At 34.8% G+C, this 19,502-nt stretch overlaps 1 protein-coding gene across 2 annotated transcripts in view; it reads left to right on the plus strand.

The window, feature by feature from the left end:
* The window catches only part of LOC149793685 (alpha-mannosidase 2x-like), a 79,867-nt gene that overhangs the window by 24,336 nt on the left and 36,029 nt on the right, over positions 1-19,502 (plus strand). For both annotated transcript variants that reach the window (XM_089967659.1, XM_089967660.1), the window contains 7 exons: positions 3,000-3,186; positions 5,245-5,422; positions 7,116-7,318; positions 11,926-12,108; positions 12,741-12,855; positions 13,697-13,764; positions 18,985-19,150. In XM_089967659.1, the coding sequence (XP_089823785.1) occupies positions 3,000-3,186; positions 5,245-5,422; positions 7,116-7,318; positions 11,926-12,108; positions 12,741-12,855; positions 13,697-13,764; positions 18,985-19,150 (1,100 nt within the window). The remainder of the gene's footprint in view (positions 1-2,999; positions 3,187-5,244; positions 5,423-7,115; positions 7,319-11,925; positions 12,109-12,740; positions 12,856-13,696; positions 13,765-18,984; positions 19,151-19,502) is intronic.

Consider the following 19,502-nt stretch of genomic DNA (forward strand, 5'->3'; position numbering starts at 1 on the left):
GCACACTTCATCCAGCTTGGCCATCTCTGCTATCACCCCTTGCAGATGGCCCTGGTGTCTCATTGGCATCCTTTTTCAGGCTTTTTAGCTCAACAGCAAAGGTTATTAACCAAGACTGGTTAGCACTAATACTTCTGGAAAGAACTCAGTTTTCGTTAGACTGGGAGTCCTGCTTGCTGACCACCTTCTCAACAGATACCTGTGAGTGGAGAACACAGGAAAAGGCTCTTCATATCAGTCCCATTGTAGTAAATGTCATTGGCTGTGTTTTCCATGCATGGAGAAAATGAAATCACAGGAACTTTGCATGACGGTGTACTCTATACCAGATCTTGATACAAGTCTAACACATGCATACAGGCTTAATGTACTGGTCGATACATTGTCATTGTCATCCTTCATACTGAGTGGTCACTCCATAATCAGTCTTTCATTGATTTTTGTATCCTGTGGGACAGACCAACAGTACAACATGGTGGAACTATAAAAGTAACAACCTTCATGTCACCATCCACAGACCCATGAGACTGGGCTGTCAGTATCTGTCAATATCCACTCAGAGAGAATGTGGGTGTATGCCTACACCTCATCCCCTTATGATAGGGTCCAGATTCACAGAGTAACTCTTCTCCACAGGACAGATCATGGGTCAACAATTTACTCAGCATTGCCAGGAAAATCATGGCAATCCCAAGTTACTCTAACAGCTGCAGCTGCTGTTATTTCATCTCCGTCTCTTCAAGCTCTGCTTCACCCCTGGCTTTTGTCAACAGAGAATGACATGTAATGCAGTTGGCTGATTAAATCATGGGGAGGATCTCGGCAGCTAGAAGGTCCAGCACTTTAAAGGTGTGCAATGGGAAGTGTCATGGTGAAATGATGAGTCATTAAAACAACCTTGACTCTGCTCAGGTGGTCAAGACTGCCACTAATCCATCCATGACCAACAAACTCTCCACCTTCACTCCTGGCTCCTTTTAGGGATGTCCTGATTGAAAAAGATTTTGGAGCTTTTTATCCTGGAGAGGATCACAACAGATGACTGTTTTGTTGTGTCAGTGATGTCACACCACTCTCAGCACCCTTTTCCCATCAGCAAACTTCTTTCTCTTTCTATTTGCAGATAAGAAGTACACCCAATAACAATCAAAGAATACTGTTCCATGGTCTCAGATGCATTCAGACATCATGGAAGAGATGATTCTGGCTGCAACAAGGAAATCTCAGATTTGTGGTCCAAATCTGACATATCCATGCACACATTCAAACATATCCATGCACACATTCTGACATCCATGCATACTCAGTAAAGCAGCTATCATACATAATACTGCTAACTTCAATATGCAGAGTGAGTTAGGTGCAGATGATATCTGTAGATCCAAACTAATTGCAGTTTTACTCTGATAGTTCAGTAATTCTTGTGATACAACTTGGTTTCTTCCTAAAAAACAGTTTGCTGTCACTAGTCAGCTAACAGTAACTATTTGTTCTCTCTCCTTGATTCATCTGTCAAGAGAAGCAAAAATGCAGGACTTTGTACATACCCGTAGATGTTACTTGAGATGCACAGACAATATCCATGACAACTTTGCAAGATTTCTCCTACCTCTGAAGACAGGAATGTGCGACATAACCCCACATGCATTGGCCAATTGGCTTAAAGGTATTGTTAAATCAGTGTATTCTAAACTCTCACACAATCATGTACACACTGAAGATTTAAGTTAATGAAATATGATCAGCTTCTGTGAGCATTGCCTTGAATGTAGTTCAGGACATAGTGAAGACAGCTGACTGGCATGCCCAGTCTGCATTTTATATTTTCTATTTGCATGGTTTGGCCTTGCTAAGGAGAGGACTGAATCTAGTTGGGTTGGTGGTAGCTGCATATACAGTGACCACTTCCAAACCTTGAAAGCATAACCTTTGACCCAGACATGGATTGCCACATTCAATAGAATCGCATGGTAAACTTTAGATGGTTTGACAATAATCAAGTATGGAATCTCACATGGATCTCCCATGCACATGTATAAACAAATTGTCTCTTGTTGTGATACATTGAAATTAGGAGAAGTTCATCCTTTTAGCAGAGTAACTTTTATGTACTGGGTGACACAGGTAGAGGTAGGATGCTCAGCTCTTTCTTCTCTTCTTACATCTTTTTGTCAAATGTGATCAGGTAATGATGGAGAAAGCAAATATTTTAGTATGTTATAATTCTCCAATAATACCTACCTGATCACATTACAAATAATTCCTTCCATGCTTCTCTGTAATGTGAACATCCTATGGTATCGCTCAAGTAAAAAAAAACCTGGTTTAAATGTGATACAACGGTCAATACCTAGCAGATAGAAAGGGAAGTTAACCTGTAAGAATTGCTTCCCTTTGTCTCTATAATGGATAAAGACAGACTTTTTTCCATCTGTCCAGAGTACCCATTTTGCTCCTGTATGGTGACATTACTAGAGGTCAGATGCTCTTGTGTTCCTTCTTCCTATTTTCTTATCCTAATGTAAGTGTGATGAAAAACTGTTGGAGAAAGGAAATTATTTATTAAGTAATGTTTTCCTGGGAATACTTACCTGATCACATTACTATCAGTCCCTCCCATCTTTCTCCACAATGTGAGTATCCTGTTTTGGGGTTTTGCTCAAGCTTAATCTTGTATACATCTTGGGCATGGTTGGGGCATCTGGAAACAAGAAGAGGTAACCTTTTTGATTTATTTCCCTTCCAATATATAATATACAGACAGAAAGCCAATTTCTTGCATCTTTTTCGGAAGAGCTTAACTTGGGGGTTAGCAGAACTTATCCTACGGTAAATGTAATTGGGTAAGTATTCTTGGAGAAGTATAATCTTGCTGAAATATTTCATTTTTTTGTGGTCTTTATGGTAACTGATCTTTAAGATGCAAGCTGTTTAGACTATATATTTACCATGAAAAAAGTGGGAACTTCTGAAAAATGATTTTACTTCCTGTTACTCAGACAGTGAAGCAACAACAGATATTCTGTGTCATATGATGCCCTTCTACTCTTATGATATTCCACACACCTGCGGTCCTGATCCCAAGATCTGCTGTCAGTTTGACTTCCGTCGGCTCCCTGGCAGCAGGTACAACTGCCCATGGAATGTGCCGCCAGTCCGTATATCTCCAGAGAATGTGGCAGAGAGGTAATACGAAGTGTTCACAGAGATAATAGTGATAACTTTTAATTTTATATTTATTTTAATAATTTTTGTGATCTGCTGCATGTTTTTGCTAGCCTCTTCAATGTTGTGGAGAGTTATTATAATACATTCATGGCTAAATATTGGTATTTAGCTCAGGGGATTTTAACACCTTGACAATTTCTACAACATCATCGTAAAAGTTAGTTCCCGTGATACCTATTGTATGTTTAAGTGACTAGTTAAATTTTGTAATTTAAATTTTTTTCTTGAGTTGTGTTCATGATTGTACTGTTCCCTTACGAAAAGAAGGTCACAATGACCAAAATTTCACATTTTACAGACTTTTTAAATTTGGTTCATAACCACATAGATCTTTTTTAATCCTTATACATACTGTTTTATCGGAAATCATGAAACTCATTTTAGTACTTTGAGATCATAAAAAGGCATTTTCCTTTTAATGTTGTATATCCTTTATGTCTTCACTGTGGCCAATATTCATTATCAATGGTACTTTAGTTTGAATTTATTTTTTGCATGATAAGAAATGTTTGTAATGGCTACTTGATGCTACTAATAGTGACATCAAGGCAAGATTTATAATTGTTGATTACATTCTGGTTCCCACCAAAGGCTTAGTTTTGTTCTTCTTGCACTTAATGTAAAAGTACAATGAAGATTTTCATGATTTTAGGAAATTGCACCTTTTTCCTAGGCAAGGGTCACATTCCGTTTGCAGTTTATTTGCTTTTACATGTTATGTTGTCCATATCGATTTGAGGTTTTGGTGGTGATTTGTATATGTCCATCAAATGGCAGAATGTATTACGTTATGATGTTTTCCATCGAATCCATCTGTTACCAGTTTGTTTCAACTTGAAACTTGACTTCAACAATAACTTGAGTTCTCTTGCATCTACAGACAGCAGTCTTTTAGTCTTTTGTATATGGCTTGCATATGAGGCAAAGAAAAAAATTATGTAGTTTAGGGTCAAAAGGTCAAGATCATAGTGACTGATGTAGATTGGTTTAAATTGATTGGGTGCTTTATGGCACAGCAACACAAGTAGATTATTTGTGGCCAAGGCAGTAGTAGGACCAGCCCATAAGTTACACCTTGAGTAATTTGGATATAAATAAACCTAATATAAAAACCTAATAAACAATTTGAGATCCAGGATAAGGGTCATCTTATTGGAAATTTCTATTAAACTGTAAACAAAATTGTTTCTTGAAACCTCTAAGATCAGAATCAAGGCTTTATCTAAAACTCAAACCTAGTAAACATGTTTACCCTTCTTGATATTAGACATGTGAAGTCCCAACTCCTAACCTCATTTGTAAGTAAAGGTCAGTGACATAATACAAATTAAGTATATATAACATATAATCATGGACAAAAGCCAACACACAATAAACATTAAATATATGTAAAACCATTAATATCAGTCATTTGTCTTGCCTGCTCAGGTGTTACTTTTACATGATTTTCACTTCGTTAACACGGGTAAGAATTTGTATTAGAGTCTGATTTATTCAGTTGCAGGTACCCATGTGACAAAACAGATTTTAGTCACTTTTTCATCTTTTTGCAGGGATGGTTCTTTCCGATATCTCAAAAGCAGTACTGTAACTGTGAATTAATTTAATTATCCTGCATAACTGTTGTTTCAGGATCTTAGAAACTGGATGACAATAAATGTAATACATCCAATCATTTCAAAAGCCTGCACTGGACATGCCCCATGATATTTGTAAGCGTTTCTGTGAGTCCTAACACCCCACCCCCCAAGGCTGGGCAAAAATTTCTTAAGTGATTTGAATATTTGCAAATCTTTTATAATTCTAGTTCTTCCAGCCGCATCTTAAATGATTTAGAAGTTATGCATCATTACTCATGACTGAACACATTATTTGGAGTTAATTTACAGATAAGAAAGATCATATAATCTTTGCATATAAAAAAGGTAAGAGTGATAAATACTTTAAACTGGCTTACAACTCTGTGCACACTTCTGTTAGAACAATTTTTAATTGTAAATGAATTTGTTTGCATAGGGCATTCATGCTGCTGGACCAGTACAGGAAGAAAGCTCAGTTGTACCGCAGTAATGTGCTGTTTGCACCACTTGGAGATGATTTTCGTTATGACACACTGGAAGAATGGGATGCACAGTTCAGTAATTACCAGCAGTTGTTTGATTACATGAACTCTCATCCTGAACTAGGAGTTCATGTGAGTATCTAATACCCTATATTTAAAACCCTGCTGCAGCTATAGAGGGCATGCTTACATAGAAATTTGTGTGTCCATCTGTCCTTCCATCAATACAAAGTCTTTTCAATGCATCTGGTCTTGCATGTTTTTTTTTTATTAATTGCCATGAAGCTTGCTAAATATAATGGTGATCACCAGAAGAAGCTTTTATCGACAAAACACACTGCTGCCATAATTTTGTTTAGTTATTGGCTTTCTTATCTTGCAGCTAAATGCAGTGCATGACAGAATTTTGTGAATGCAACTAGGCTCACAGTTTTTGTTGTATTACCAAAACACCTGGACCATACTGGGGTTTGGGGACACTGCTTGAAAGAGGCGGCAGTACATGGCTAAGTTGTTTGCTTTTTAAATTCAACAATGTAAAGAAATTTAACATACAGCTATGTCTTTCACATACTTGGGTTGACAGTTACTTTTTTTATTACTGTTAGGACAACTTATGGAAAGGACTGCTCATTTATGCTCATGAAATGAACCTGAGATGGTACAAATTACAATTACATTCACTTGGGCCTCCTGTTAGAATATATTTAAAAAAATTTTAGTGCAAGCCTAATCATTGTGTAAAATCATAAGTTACAAAAAAAACTTGAACAGATTATTGGCTAATTTCATTATAATTTCTAGTCATCACATGTAAACTTGGAATGTTGCTTCATTCAGAATTGCTCAAGAACCATTCAACATATTGTGGTGGAATTTGGTAAAAAGATCATCTCTCTGGCTTAGGTGTGCCTTTTATGGATTTTGACTCATCTGGAAAAGTTATATCCCCTGATTTCTCAATTCCTGACTTTTGTTTAACTTTACTGAGAAATGTTGGATTTCAGCTGACTTTATATTGTATTATTACAATGTTGGCACCTTAAATGAATTGGAATCTCAGCATTTCACATCATCATTCAGAGGTGTTATGGCCCCTGAATACCCATTCTCTTCATTTTGGTTTACCAAAGGCAGATCCTCTGTTTCAGGCCAAATTAGTTCAATGGTGGTAAGCTGTGTCCTTTGTGGTACATCCTTTGCTAATAGCTCAAGTCTAGTTTGCATGGATTTACTCCTGACAGATGCATGCCTATATATATCATGTTCATCAACTTCCCTGATGAAATTTCTCTTCTACAGATATGGATTAATGTTAATAAACCTCTTCCTTTTAGTTTCTGTTATATTTATATATGAAGCAGTAACAAATTGTTACTTAATAAATGCTAGTTTTTGTCATTTTTGAATGTTGTAAAAAAAATTTAAAAAGATTTCTTGTTAAACCGTAAACCAGTATTAATTGTCTTAAGTGCATATGGCTAACGGTGCTTGTAAACATGCATCATGCTGCCACCTTGCCAGTCAGCAAAATCAAAGTTTTATCAATTTTATTGTTGAAAATTATGTTTGATCAAAAGTTTTAATTTGTAATCCTAAGTTTTCATATGCTGGATATTAGAAACATCTTCATCAGTTAAAACACCAATTTAATAGTGATTGATTTATTATTTACTTTCAAGAATAATTTTATCTGTGTTCAGTGCTAATTCCATATACTTATGCCTACTAATTCTGTATTAGAGTAACTGTACATGTAACTTGTTAAGGTAGTGTTTCATTACAATGGCATGCAGACTTGAGTTTCAATATTCTTGCTTTTCAGGCCCAGTTTGGCACATTATCAGACTATTTCACTGCTCTATATAAGGAGTATAACGTGAAAGCGGGTCAGAAGCCTGGGGACTATCCTGTCCTGACCGGAGACTTCTTCACCTACTCTGACCGTGATGACCACTACTGGAGTGGCTACTTCACCTCCAGGCCATTCTACAAAAGCCTGGACAGGGTATTAGAGTACCACCTCAGGTATGTCACTAGAGGCAACCCTCTGAAAGAGATTTCATATCTATATGCCACTGAGGCAAGAAAAGGGTATTGATTACAATTTTATTTTAGTTACTGATCAGATATTTATCTGCAAGATGAAAACCACTTGTAACTTATTCAAATTTTAAATTCAAGAATAATATTCTCGGTCTATCAGTTTTAGTAGAGAAATTGTCAATAATATTATTCTGTGACATTGTGCCATGAAGTGTTATGACTGTGTGACTTGAAAGTTTTAATTGAGTAGGGGCCTTGGGTGTCCAAGTGGTCAAAAGCACTTGCCTTTACAGATCACTTGCATATCACCTCTGTCTACATACAGTTGAATCTTGGCTCAGCCAGCATAGATATGTGAAAATGCTTACCAGTAGCTTCCCGTGGGTCGGTAGTTCTTCTTGGACTATGCTTTTTTCCTCCACCAGATATACTGGCTGCCATGTATAGCCTATCTTGTGCTGAAAAGTGGTTTTAAACCCACAAAACTAATCAGATAGATTAATTTACACCAAATCCTGAAATTCATATAGCTCTTCCTAGAAACATTTTTCCAGAAAATGAATGGTGTAACACATATTTATAAATTTAACATAAAAAAAAATTAAAAGGAGATCAAACAAATTATGAAAAAAATATTTAAAAATTGATGTTCCTAATTATTAAATGTGTCAGATTTAATGCTGTGTTAGTATTATCCTTCCATGATTCACTAATCATTTATGAAAAAAATCATTTTTTTCTCTCAAAACATTTTACTGCAGAATTGTAATAAAAGCTGCATTTTATTCAGCTATGCTGTTCCTAAAAATTACTTAATTGAGCACACAGAATTACTACCTTAAAAATACCCAACATGTAATAGATGGGCATTTCTGGTAAAGTCATATGGTCAAGTTTTATTGATCAGGTCCCCAAATAACTCTTGAAAGTTAGTTGTGGTTGCTATTCCTTTTTTTTTCAGGAGGAAAGCTTTCACATCTGTTTTGTTTTGTGCATTGTGGCTGTAGATTGTTTAAACATTTGGGAAATCATTATGACCAAGCAAACATAATTGGTGACATCTCTTTTGTTTGACAAAGAAACTGTAAGCTAGACCCAGTCACCTTTGAATTAAGCATAGTGGTCGATATTGTTATTAATTCTCCAAGAAAGAAACAACCTGTAAACTAGATGTAGTCACCTTTTAATGTTACTTTGTGTGTTTATTTGACATGTCAGTGGATGAACAAATTTAAGACAGTTTGATGTAATGATATTTGAGATATCATTTGAAAACACATTGATTCAGGGCCTCTGAAATATATACCACTGATGTACTATATTTGTGACCATGTAACGAGCATGCAGCTGCAAACAGTATCGATTCGGCCGCTTTGAATGTGGGAGGTCGTGGGTTTGATCCCCAGCCGAGTCATACCAAACACTTATAAAAATGGTACTGACAGCTGCCTCGCTTGGTACTCAGCATTAAGAAGTTAGTGTTAGGACTGGTCGGCCTGGTGTCAGGATAATGTGACTGGGTGGGATATGATGCTACATGTCTGCGGCATGATGCCCCAGTGCTAGACATCACTATAAACTGTCACACTGCAGACATCGTAGCGATATGACTGAAAAATTGTTAAAGCTACGTTAAAAATCCAAATCACACACAACACACACTCGCAAACAGTATCAGCTCTCGCACGTGGCAAGAACAGATCAGTGCCTATTTCAAGATGAACTGGATAAACCCTGATCCATCCATGGCAGACTGTTAAGTCTTACAAGTCTGTGCTCTTAACAGGGTCTGTAGGGGACCTTGAAAAGCCTTGAAAAATGATTTATTCCTTTGTGCCCTTGAAAACACCTTGAAAATTCAAAATATTGTCTGGGTACCTTGAAAAGCCTTGATTTTCTTGAAACCAAAAGAATTTAATAGATAGTTTTCATTTTACAGAATTAAATAAAAATAAAAGGGAAAAATAATCAATCTCTCGCTAAGTTTGTGCTGGAACGGAATTTTTCCACAACTAGCCTCTGTACAGTTGTCCATTTTGAATTTCCTGTTGTACAAAGCCCGGATGTAGCAGTGATTTAAATTTGAATCATTCACTTAGACATGGCTGGCTGCCAATTCCAACTTCGGTGGCTAGATGAAGACAAATATAAAGCTTGGATTATGAGATCTTTCTAAGAGGGCTTTGCAAAATGCAGATTATGCCAGAAGGATATTGATTTGCATGCAGTGGGAGAGAGTGCTCCACGGTCACATCACAGGTGCTTGACGTGAGCTTGATGTTGAGAAAAGAAAACAATAATCTGAAGGGAAAAAATCATACATAATGACAAAAATACCTTAGATTACCCCCATGACCTGTTTTGACATAGGACCCTCTCTATCATACTGTATAAGATAATTATATAATTATATGGGGATGAGTGAAGAAGAATGGAAGGTACTGAAAAATACATTGAGACAATGACAGCTGCTGCTGCTGACTATGCATTGAAAGTAAAAATCCATAGGAAAATTTCTTTTATCATGACATCAAAATAATTTGAGGAAAAATGAAATGAACAAAATCACTGTACTTGGAGCTCTTGAAAAACAGCTTGATGACAAGCTACAAGAACTGAAAAATTCACTCGAAAATATTTTGCACTTTGTAAATAGTGTAGTGTAGACAGATTTAATTGAAAATTTGTTCAATGACTACATTATTCTAATGCCCAGATGTAGGATGTTTAATGTTGTAATGTTGTAATGGGGTTTAACGCCATTTTTCAGCACACGATAGGCTATACATGGTGGCCAGTATTAATGGTGGAGGAAGAACCCGGGAAAACCCCGGAAAGAACCACGGACCCACGAGAAGCTACTGGCAAGCTTTCTCACATACCCACATTGGCTGAATCCGAGACTCGAACCCACACAGACAGAGGTGAGATGGCAGTGATCCGTAACGGAGAGCGCTTTAGACCACTCAGCCACACGGGGCCCCAGGATGTTTAATATTAATGGGAAAGATACCAGTGATCATACTATTGACCTGTTATTTTTAGGGTTTTTTTATACATTTGCAAGAAATGTTTGTCATATGTAATAATAGTAAGTATTAACTTGTGTTTACATACAGTTTCATTTATGTATCCTTATAATTAATGTAAAAATGCACCTTGGAAAAAACCTTGAAAATTTTGAATGAAATATGCTACTAACCCTGTCTTAAAATAAGTAACAGAAAAGAGTGAAGAGCAACAAGCTTTGTAAAATTCAACAAATAATTTATTTCCTAGAATAAAAAAGTGAAAATGAAAAAGAACTTACATTATTGTGAATTAAATCCCAAAATAATCCTAGAATTACAGACACAAGTCCTAATAATTTAAAGTCCTGAAAAAATTCAGTAGAAATCCCAATTGAATCCAAAACTGAAGTTGATGATGTGTCTGTGGTAGCTCTTAGAGTGTTGATGTGCCAGTAGTCTTTTGTTGAATCACAATAATATAATTCCAGGTTTGAATTCACTATAAATTCCAGTGAGTGTCTCTATCCAAGAATTTTATCAGAACACTTTTGTATTTCCAGAGAAAATAATCACTTGAATTCAGTAATTTGAAGAAATAAATTTCAGCCCAACTGGACATGACATATAATACAACTTGAAAGAACTAGATCTTAAAGCATGACTGAAAAATCCTCTCTGTTACAAAACTATATAGTCCTCTACTTGACCTCATGTCACAATTAACATTTTCTATAAAATAAAAAAAATATTACCTAACTGAAAATAACCTACTAAAATGATCTTGATTTTTACAGAATAAAAATATGAATTACTATTAGAAACAAGAACATGGACTATGTCAAATACACTAAGGAAATTCAAATACCTAGACCTAGACCCAAATAAATATATTTACTTCTGTTAATAATAATTCTGTTTTAAAACCCATACACATAGTGAATAATTAACTATGTATTAACTGTTTACATAAAAAAGGTCAATTCAGGTCAAGCAGAAATGAACTCCATTTTGACAAGGTCAGGTCCAACATACAATATTACATTTCAGTTGCATGTAATGAAATGAATTTTTTTTTAAAACAAACAAACAAACAATGCAAATTAAATATATATAACACAGAGTCTATTCTGTTTGCAATAGGGTGTTATACAAATGTCAGTGTGGTAAATATAGGTGTCAATTTATCAGCCTATACAGACATATACATATGGTGAATTCATCATCTTTGGCAGGATACCCATTTTCAAGGATTTCATGAAGGCTATAAAAAGAATACAGAAACTAAAGAAAAGACAACTATTATTTGGTCCCCCATCCATGAATTTAAGTAGACAAAACGTCTTCTTTCCAGAAACCCTGAAAATTGATAATAACAAAAGTGAATGAATTCACAATATGAAACTAGACCTATATGAAGATAAGTTTTGATTAGACAAGGAGCAATGTGGAGAAATTTTAATGGCTTGAATGCCTCACTTACCAAACCTGAAAATGAGCATGATGTGCTTTTATGTCTTGTTTGACATCATGGTATACAATATTATTAGACTTGGTTCCTACTTGTTCCTTCTTTCAAAGAGCTGCAGAGATGATATTCTCTGTTGCTGTGGTAACTGCCCGTCGGGAGAAGCTAGAGAGTTTTCCAATAAAGAATTTGTTTGAGGTGCTGATTAATGCAAGACGTAATCTGGGACTGTTCCAGCATCATGATGGGATCACTGGTACTGCTAAAGATTTTGTTGTTGTCGATTATGGAAACAGGTGTGTAAAAAAGTGTTTTTAATATTTTGCTAGAAATAGACTTTTTATATCATCTTTATATAAAGTGAAACATTTATGTGGTAAAAGATTGTGCCTTAAAAACAGTGGAATTCATCGTAAAAAGAATAGTGTTTTCACATTTCAGTAGAATTCATCGTAAAAAGAATAGTGTTTTCACATTTCAGTATGATAATTAACTCATTCATATGGTTTACTACATAAACCATGTAGAAATCTTTTTATACCAAGATAGAGATGTATTGAAGAATCATTATTTAATGGAAGACAAGGTAATCATGCGTCTTTATGTTCTAATTACTAACTAAAGTGAAATTGCAATTTAAGTAGCAACAGTTTATTGTAAAAATTAGCTGCAAGATTGTATATCTTGTTCTACATTTTACAGCACTGTATACTATGGTAGATGTTGCAGGTCTTTAAGAACTTTTCATGAGTACTTGGAAAATGAAAATAAAATTACTGATCAGAAGCTCAACCTCAGATAAAGTACTAAACAGTTTAAGATAATTAAAGTACATAACTCATTTAAAAACAAGTATGATTGATGAAAAGAACAAATTGGACAAGAGAATGCTGATGAAAAACGGCATTAAAGATCATTTCTTCTTCAGACTGTTTGAAAGCTTGAATGATCTGAAACAGGTCATCAAGGAATCGGCCACATTTTTATCCATGAGAAAGAGAGGGCATTACACATTTTCAAAGGAGAATCCAGTTTTCGATGTGGTAGGTATTTTTGCTCTATCCTAGCTAAATATTTTATCTGTTGATATGCATAATGCATCCACAATATCCACGCAAAGTGTGTATGTTTGTCTTTGGTTTAACGTCTCTTGCACCATTTTTTAAAGCAGTTTCTGGATCATACTATTTTTTGAAGTGGTGAATGGGATTTTACCACCCTTCTAACTTTCAAATTTCCCTCAGCAGTTGCCGTAGGAAATACACAAATTGGAATGATGATGAAATCCTGTACACTCTGTCAGAAAAACAGTGTAATGAATGTATTACTCCTTAGAGTATTTTTTTCCTTCCCCATCATAGCAGTAAAAAATAACAAATGTCATTTAAATTGAACAGTAAAATTGAAGAGATACATAATTGTCAAACTTTGAATGCTCTGATTGTCAGTCTATCTTTGTTGCAAAAATGTTTGGAAGTGATTTGCTCTTGCATCTGTTAAACTTCAGATAATTTCTTCTTAACTGAACAGAGTTTTCATAATTTGTTACATGAGGTTTTTGGTACTTTGTTTCATGGGATACATTTCTCACACTATCCATTTCTTCAGATTCAGAGCACAGCTGATCAGTTTCAAATGCACCTGTATACAAACTGAAATCTTAAAAGCAGTTTCCTCCGATTGAAAAAGGATGAAACTCATAGCAGAAACCTCATTTGCAATAGAAATTGAGATAGTGAGTGTTTTTGTACAGATTTTCACAGCAAATAAATGAGAGGTTTTCCCAAGTCAGTGGTGCACTTTTAAGGGCAGAGGCACTTATAAGACAAAATATGGAATATATAAATTGATGCAATCTTTACAAGACATCTCTTCTGATTTCAGGACGAAACACGACCTAGCCAAGACTCGTTGCCAGAAAAAACAGTTTTATCCGTGACAGATTCAAGTCGGTTGGTAACCCTAGTATTATAGAAAAATATTCTTGTATTCCATTCATCTAAGGGATATTGTTAAAGATTGGCCCACCCACTTCACAGTGTAATAAATGTTGTTAGAAAGAAGTCCACTTTATACCTGGCCAGTTGATTTTTTGCAAAAATCAAAATAAAGTATTTATCAGTAATAAAGGGACCGCTCCAGTGGCCTAGTGGTTAGAGTGTCTGCCTTGGAAGTGGAGTTCTTGGGTTCGAACCTCAGCCAAGTCATACCAAATACTTACAAAAATGGTACTAACAGCTGCCTCGCTAGGCGCTCAGCATTAAGAGGTTAGTGTTAGGACTGGTTGGTCTGGTGTCAGAATAACGTGACTGGGTGGGACAGCAAGCTACATGTCTGTGGCATGATGCCCCAGTGCTAGACATCACTATAAACTGTCACACACTGCAGACATCGTTTTGATATGACTGAACAATTGTTGAAGCTACGTTAAAAATCCTAATCACACACACACACAGTACACACACACACACACACACACAGTAATAATGGACCAGTCAAACAGAGAATTTACATAAATTAGATACCACTCCCTTCACAATATTTTTTTAGTATGTACATCTAATGTGTTTCTGGGATTCATTGAGACATCTTATATTTTTTAGTAGTTAATTGATAGTAGGCTCTAAGTTCTGGATTTATCAGAAGTCAGTAATAAGTTACTTGGTTACTTAATGCAGTGTAAATTTGAAAAATCAAACTTGCCTATTGTAATTGTAAAGCACTTAGCTTGCCTATCATAATCTTAAAGGACTAAATATAATTTGCCTAGTGTAATTGTAAATGGCTAAACATATGAAGGAGCACAAGAATAATTAATGTCTCAATATATGCATTTCAGTTTAACATAATTATTATCAACATGAAATTGTGTGTAAAGGTATTAATTTACACAGAAATAGGTTTATCAGTTTAACATAATTATTATCAACATGAAATTGTGTGTAAAGGTATTAATTTACACAGAAATAGGTTTATCAGGGCTATTTTTGCCTTTCCGTCAAGGGTACTGCTTCTTTACATACCTGTACATTATCATCTGAAGGTAAAACTTGATTAAAAATTATCCCCTAAAATAAATCATTGCACTTTCCATATGGTTGATTGAGCTTTTGGTATGGCCTTACATTCCTCAGTGCATCAAGTATCATGTATCATCCTTCATACTTTATCTGTCAGGCTGTGCTTGTTACCACTCTGGAGGCCATATTTTTTATCTGATTTGGATCAGACTTGGAAAATAGCCTTATATCATAAAGATTTCTAACATGTTTGATGAGCCAGATCCATGCTTACTAAAGAGGTGATTTTGCAGTTGCTATGTTGAGGTCATTGGCACTAAGGAGGCCATATTTCTGAACTGACTTTGATCCATCTTGAAATGTAGGCATATGTAATCAAAATCTTGAACAAATTTAACAATGAGCCAGATCCGTACATATTGAGCTTATTGCTCCTCTGGAAGCGATATTTCTGGTCCAATTTTGAAATTTAAACTCGGATCATCAAAACTTTGGGTCATTAACAAGTTTGATAGATATTTTTACGATGAATGGCTGCTAAGCGGACTAAAATGCTTTACAGACCATTGACATTTTGTGTCCGTCCACATCGGTTTGAGTCATGGGCTGTTCCAACTTGTATGTAAGAAACCTTGCTTGTAGTTTCCCTTGGATCCGTGGTTCTGCCTTAGGTTTTCCTGGATTCTTCCTTGGCCAAATGTTCTGGCCGCCATGTATAGCCTATCTTGCACTAAAAAATGGCTTTTAAACCCTTAACAATAACAACATATTAATGACATGTTTGCATCTAATTGGCACAGCTGGTTACTCACTTGGGCCATATTTCCAGTTGGGTTTTAATAAAAGCTGAAAATGGGTCTATATCATTATGATCTCAGATGAGTTTCCCACTGATCAAGATTCACACATATTAATGAGGTGATCTTGCATCAGATTGGTTGAGCCTGTATGTTTGGTTTGATTTTGATGTAACTTGGTAAATGGGCTTATTATCATTAAGACCTTGGATGTTTACAGTTGATGTGTTCATGAGGTGATTTTGGATCTCATCGCCTGAGCTAGTCAACAGTCTGTTGACTCTTTTCTGACGAGATTTTGGACAGATTCGTTAAATAGTCTTACCATATTTATCTGATGGTAAGCACATCTCTCATTTTTCAATATGTTCACAGATATCTTCTAAATATATGTCTGATAACAAAACCCACTCTTTACTTTTAAAAATGGAGATATTACTGTATCTAGTGTTGAGTAAATATTTTTCTTCGTCCACTTGTCCCAAACATATGATTGGGAAAAAGTACTTTTTCTGCAGATTTGTTTCACTTTTTCTTGTCTTTAAGGAACATAAAGTACAAATAGTTGTTTTTGCTTGATGAGTAACTATACTTACATTTAATTTCAAATGCTTTAATTTTACAGAAGAAATTAAATGAATTTACAAAAATATTCTATTCCTTTTTTGTACAGCTTTAATAACTGAAGATGAAGTTTGAAAATTAGTTAAGAGTTATTATCTGTATGTCAGACACATCTCATGCAATTTGACAAGAACTACATCTAACCTTGTCTTAGCAATGTATGAACTGATTGACTGTTACTAGTAATGGAGGTGTTGTATTTTGTATTGCCACACAAGTTGTACAATTAATGTATCCATTTTATCCATACAGAAATAATTCTTTAATAAATCTCATAATTACCCAAGGCCTTCTAATTTGCTGTTATAATAATATATCCTTTGATGTTAAGCTGTTTTAAGAACAAACTTAAAGACCTAATAATGTTTCCTACCTTAAATATTCTCAGCTTGTTTTTTCTATGTTTTCTAATTTCATGGTGTTTGTTTTTTGTAATCATATCATTATATATGTTTTGTATCTTATAAGTGTTGTCTTACGTTGTAAAGCGCTTAGAGCTTCTAAAGATTAGACGCTATACAAAGTCCTCATTATTATTATTATTATTATTATTATTAAATATCCTTTAATGTTAAGCTGTTATAATAATATATCCCTTAATGTTAAGCTGTGATAATAATATATCCCTTAATGTTAAGCTGTTATTAAAATATATCTCTTAATATTGAGCTGTTAAAATAATATATCCCTTAATGTTAAGCTGTTATAATAATATATCCCTTAATGTCAAGCTGTTATTATAATAATATCCCTTAATGTTAAGCTGTTATGATAACATATCCCTTAATGTTAAGCTGTTATGATAACATATCCCTTAATGTTAAGCTGTTATGATAACATATCCCTTAATGTTAAGCTGTTATTATAATATATCCCTTGATGTTAAGCTGTTATAAAAATATATCCTTTAATGTTAAGCTAGTTTCAGCACAGTAATCAAAGGACTACTTGATTGGTATATTTAGCATCTTTTTAGGTTTTACATCTCAATGCAGTTTTCTTGTGCATTTTTTATCAGGTACAGCAGTCTTATATCACATATATCAGTTTGGGATTTATTCTTTGTTAGAATAAATTATGTACTTTAACTTGGTTATATAAGGTTATAACAAATAAAATGTTTTAACTTACTTGTATATAGTTATAATGAATAAAATTTGTGCTTTAACATGGTTATAAAAGGTTATATTGAATACAAAAATTGTTTTAACTTGGTTATATAAGGTTATACTGAATAATGTGTGCTTTAACTTGACTATATAAGGTTGGAAACCATTATCTGAAATGTACTAGTGACACTGTAAAACCATTGAATACAGCTAGTGTGTTATGCAATAATTGTGAATTCAAGGAATCAGCATGTATTATTCTTTTAGCCAGTGACTGTCTGGTTTCTGCAACTGAAATTGTCACTGTACTTAAACGTTTGCAGAAACAAGTCAGATTCTTTACAATTCACCAGGTACTTTAGTCACAGCCCTATTTAAGCTGTATGGAAAATAAGGAAACCAGAAGTAAAAAACTTACCCTGCAATTATGTGGTTTCTACCCGTTATGACGTAGTATAGCAACCATGGTAAACCTGAAATATACATTGCAGAGTGTCATTAATTTGCAATGCTGTGGATAGGAACTTTGTAGCATAGGTTGCCAAGTGTTCTTTTGAGTAGCAGTAAATATCTTGGGGCTGCTTATCTTTCCATTGAATGCACTGGCATTTACTAATATTATTCAGTTCTGATAGCAACTCATTTTAATCTGAGGCAGATTATTCTTCATACTGGCAGTAAATCAGTTAGAAATTTGCAGTTCTCTGACTTTTCACATTCACAAAAACTAACGTGCTCTAGAACAATCCCTTACAGAATTTCACTAGCCAGATAAAGAATTAAACTTGCCCAAGACATCAGGTCATAGGATTCGCTTATCCCTGGTATGATCGTGGTGTTGGATGAATTTGACTAAGAGCAAGATCTAAAATATATATATGAGGTATTCTTTATCTGATTGGCCATGCTTGTTTTCACTTTGGAGACAAAAGTTTGATTTAGTTTTGCTTAGACTTGGTAAATAAACTTAAATCATTATAGTTTTAGAAAGGTTACAAATTAAGTGAGATCTGCTGTGTTAATAATTTGCATTTTTATCTGATTGTCTGAGTTGTTGTTGTGGGGTTTAACGCCATTTTTCAGCACACGATAGGCTATGCATGGCGGCCAGTATTAATGGTGGAGGAAGAACCCGGGAAATCCTCGGAAATAACCACTGACCCACAAGAAGCTACTGGCAAGCTTTCTCACATACCTATGTTTACCATATCCAAGACTCAAACCCACGCAGACAGAGGCCTCGATTGTCTGAGTTTGTTACTGCATTAGGGATTATACTTCTTATAGGATTTTGATAAAACTTGGCAAATAATTGTATATCATCAAGATCTTTGACAAATTCTAATATGAGCAAGATCTACGTAATTTAATTAATCCTTCATCTTTGGGAAGAATAATCAGACATTCGTAAAATGGATAATGTTTGGTGATAGTTGACTCAGGGTTGTGTTCTTACAATGCTGCATAAGCCAGCTCTGTGAAGCTGTTCACTGTTAAGTTTTGTTGACAATGTGAACATTATCAGGCCCACAAGGCCTTCTTCAATTTTTCTTGTCTTTGTTTGTTCAAATGTTTAAATCGGACTGTAACCTTAGTTGTAAACTGTTTTTGTTTTATTTCAGTCCAGTAATGTTCTATAACTCCTTAGGACAGAGGAGACAACATGTAGTGAGAATATACACTGACACAGCCCATGTTGAGGTTCGAGATCCAGAAAACAACATAATACCATCCCAGGTGGACCCCTTTTGGAAGAACCATGTCACTATTTCAGATTCGATATTCAAGGTGAAACCTTGATTTATTCTTGCCTTGGTTGAAACTTAGTTATTGCTTTTTCCTGTACCCTCCCAAATATATTAAATTGCCCCTCAATGAGCAAGCATGTTAAAATTATGCACAGTTGATGTGTCATGTGTATAACAAAACCAGTCAGATTCACAGTACTCATTACTGTTATATAACAAAACCTGTCAGATTCATAGTACTCATTACTATTATGTAAACACTTGACTTTTATATCAACTACCATAATCGAGTGCTTACGAAGTGACTTTTGCAATCAAGCAGAGAGACACTGTCATTGATTATCTAGAACATTTTACTATAGGTCTTTGCAAGATTGTATATTGATAGATAA

Source organism: Sinohyriopsis cumingii, chromosome 8, assembly GCF_028554795.1.
Source record: "Sinohyriopsis cumingii isolate HCF-2022 chromosome 8, ASM2855479v2, whole genome shotgun sequence".
Lineage (NCBI taxonomy): Eukaryota > Metazoa > Mollusca > Bivalvia > Unionida > Unionidae > Sinohyriopsis > Sinohyriopsis cumingii.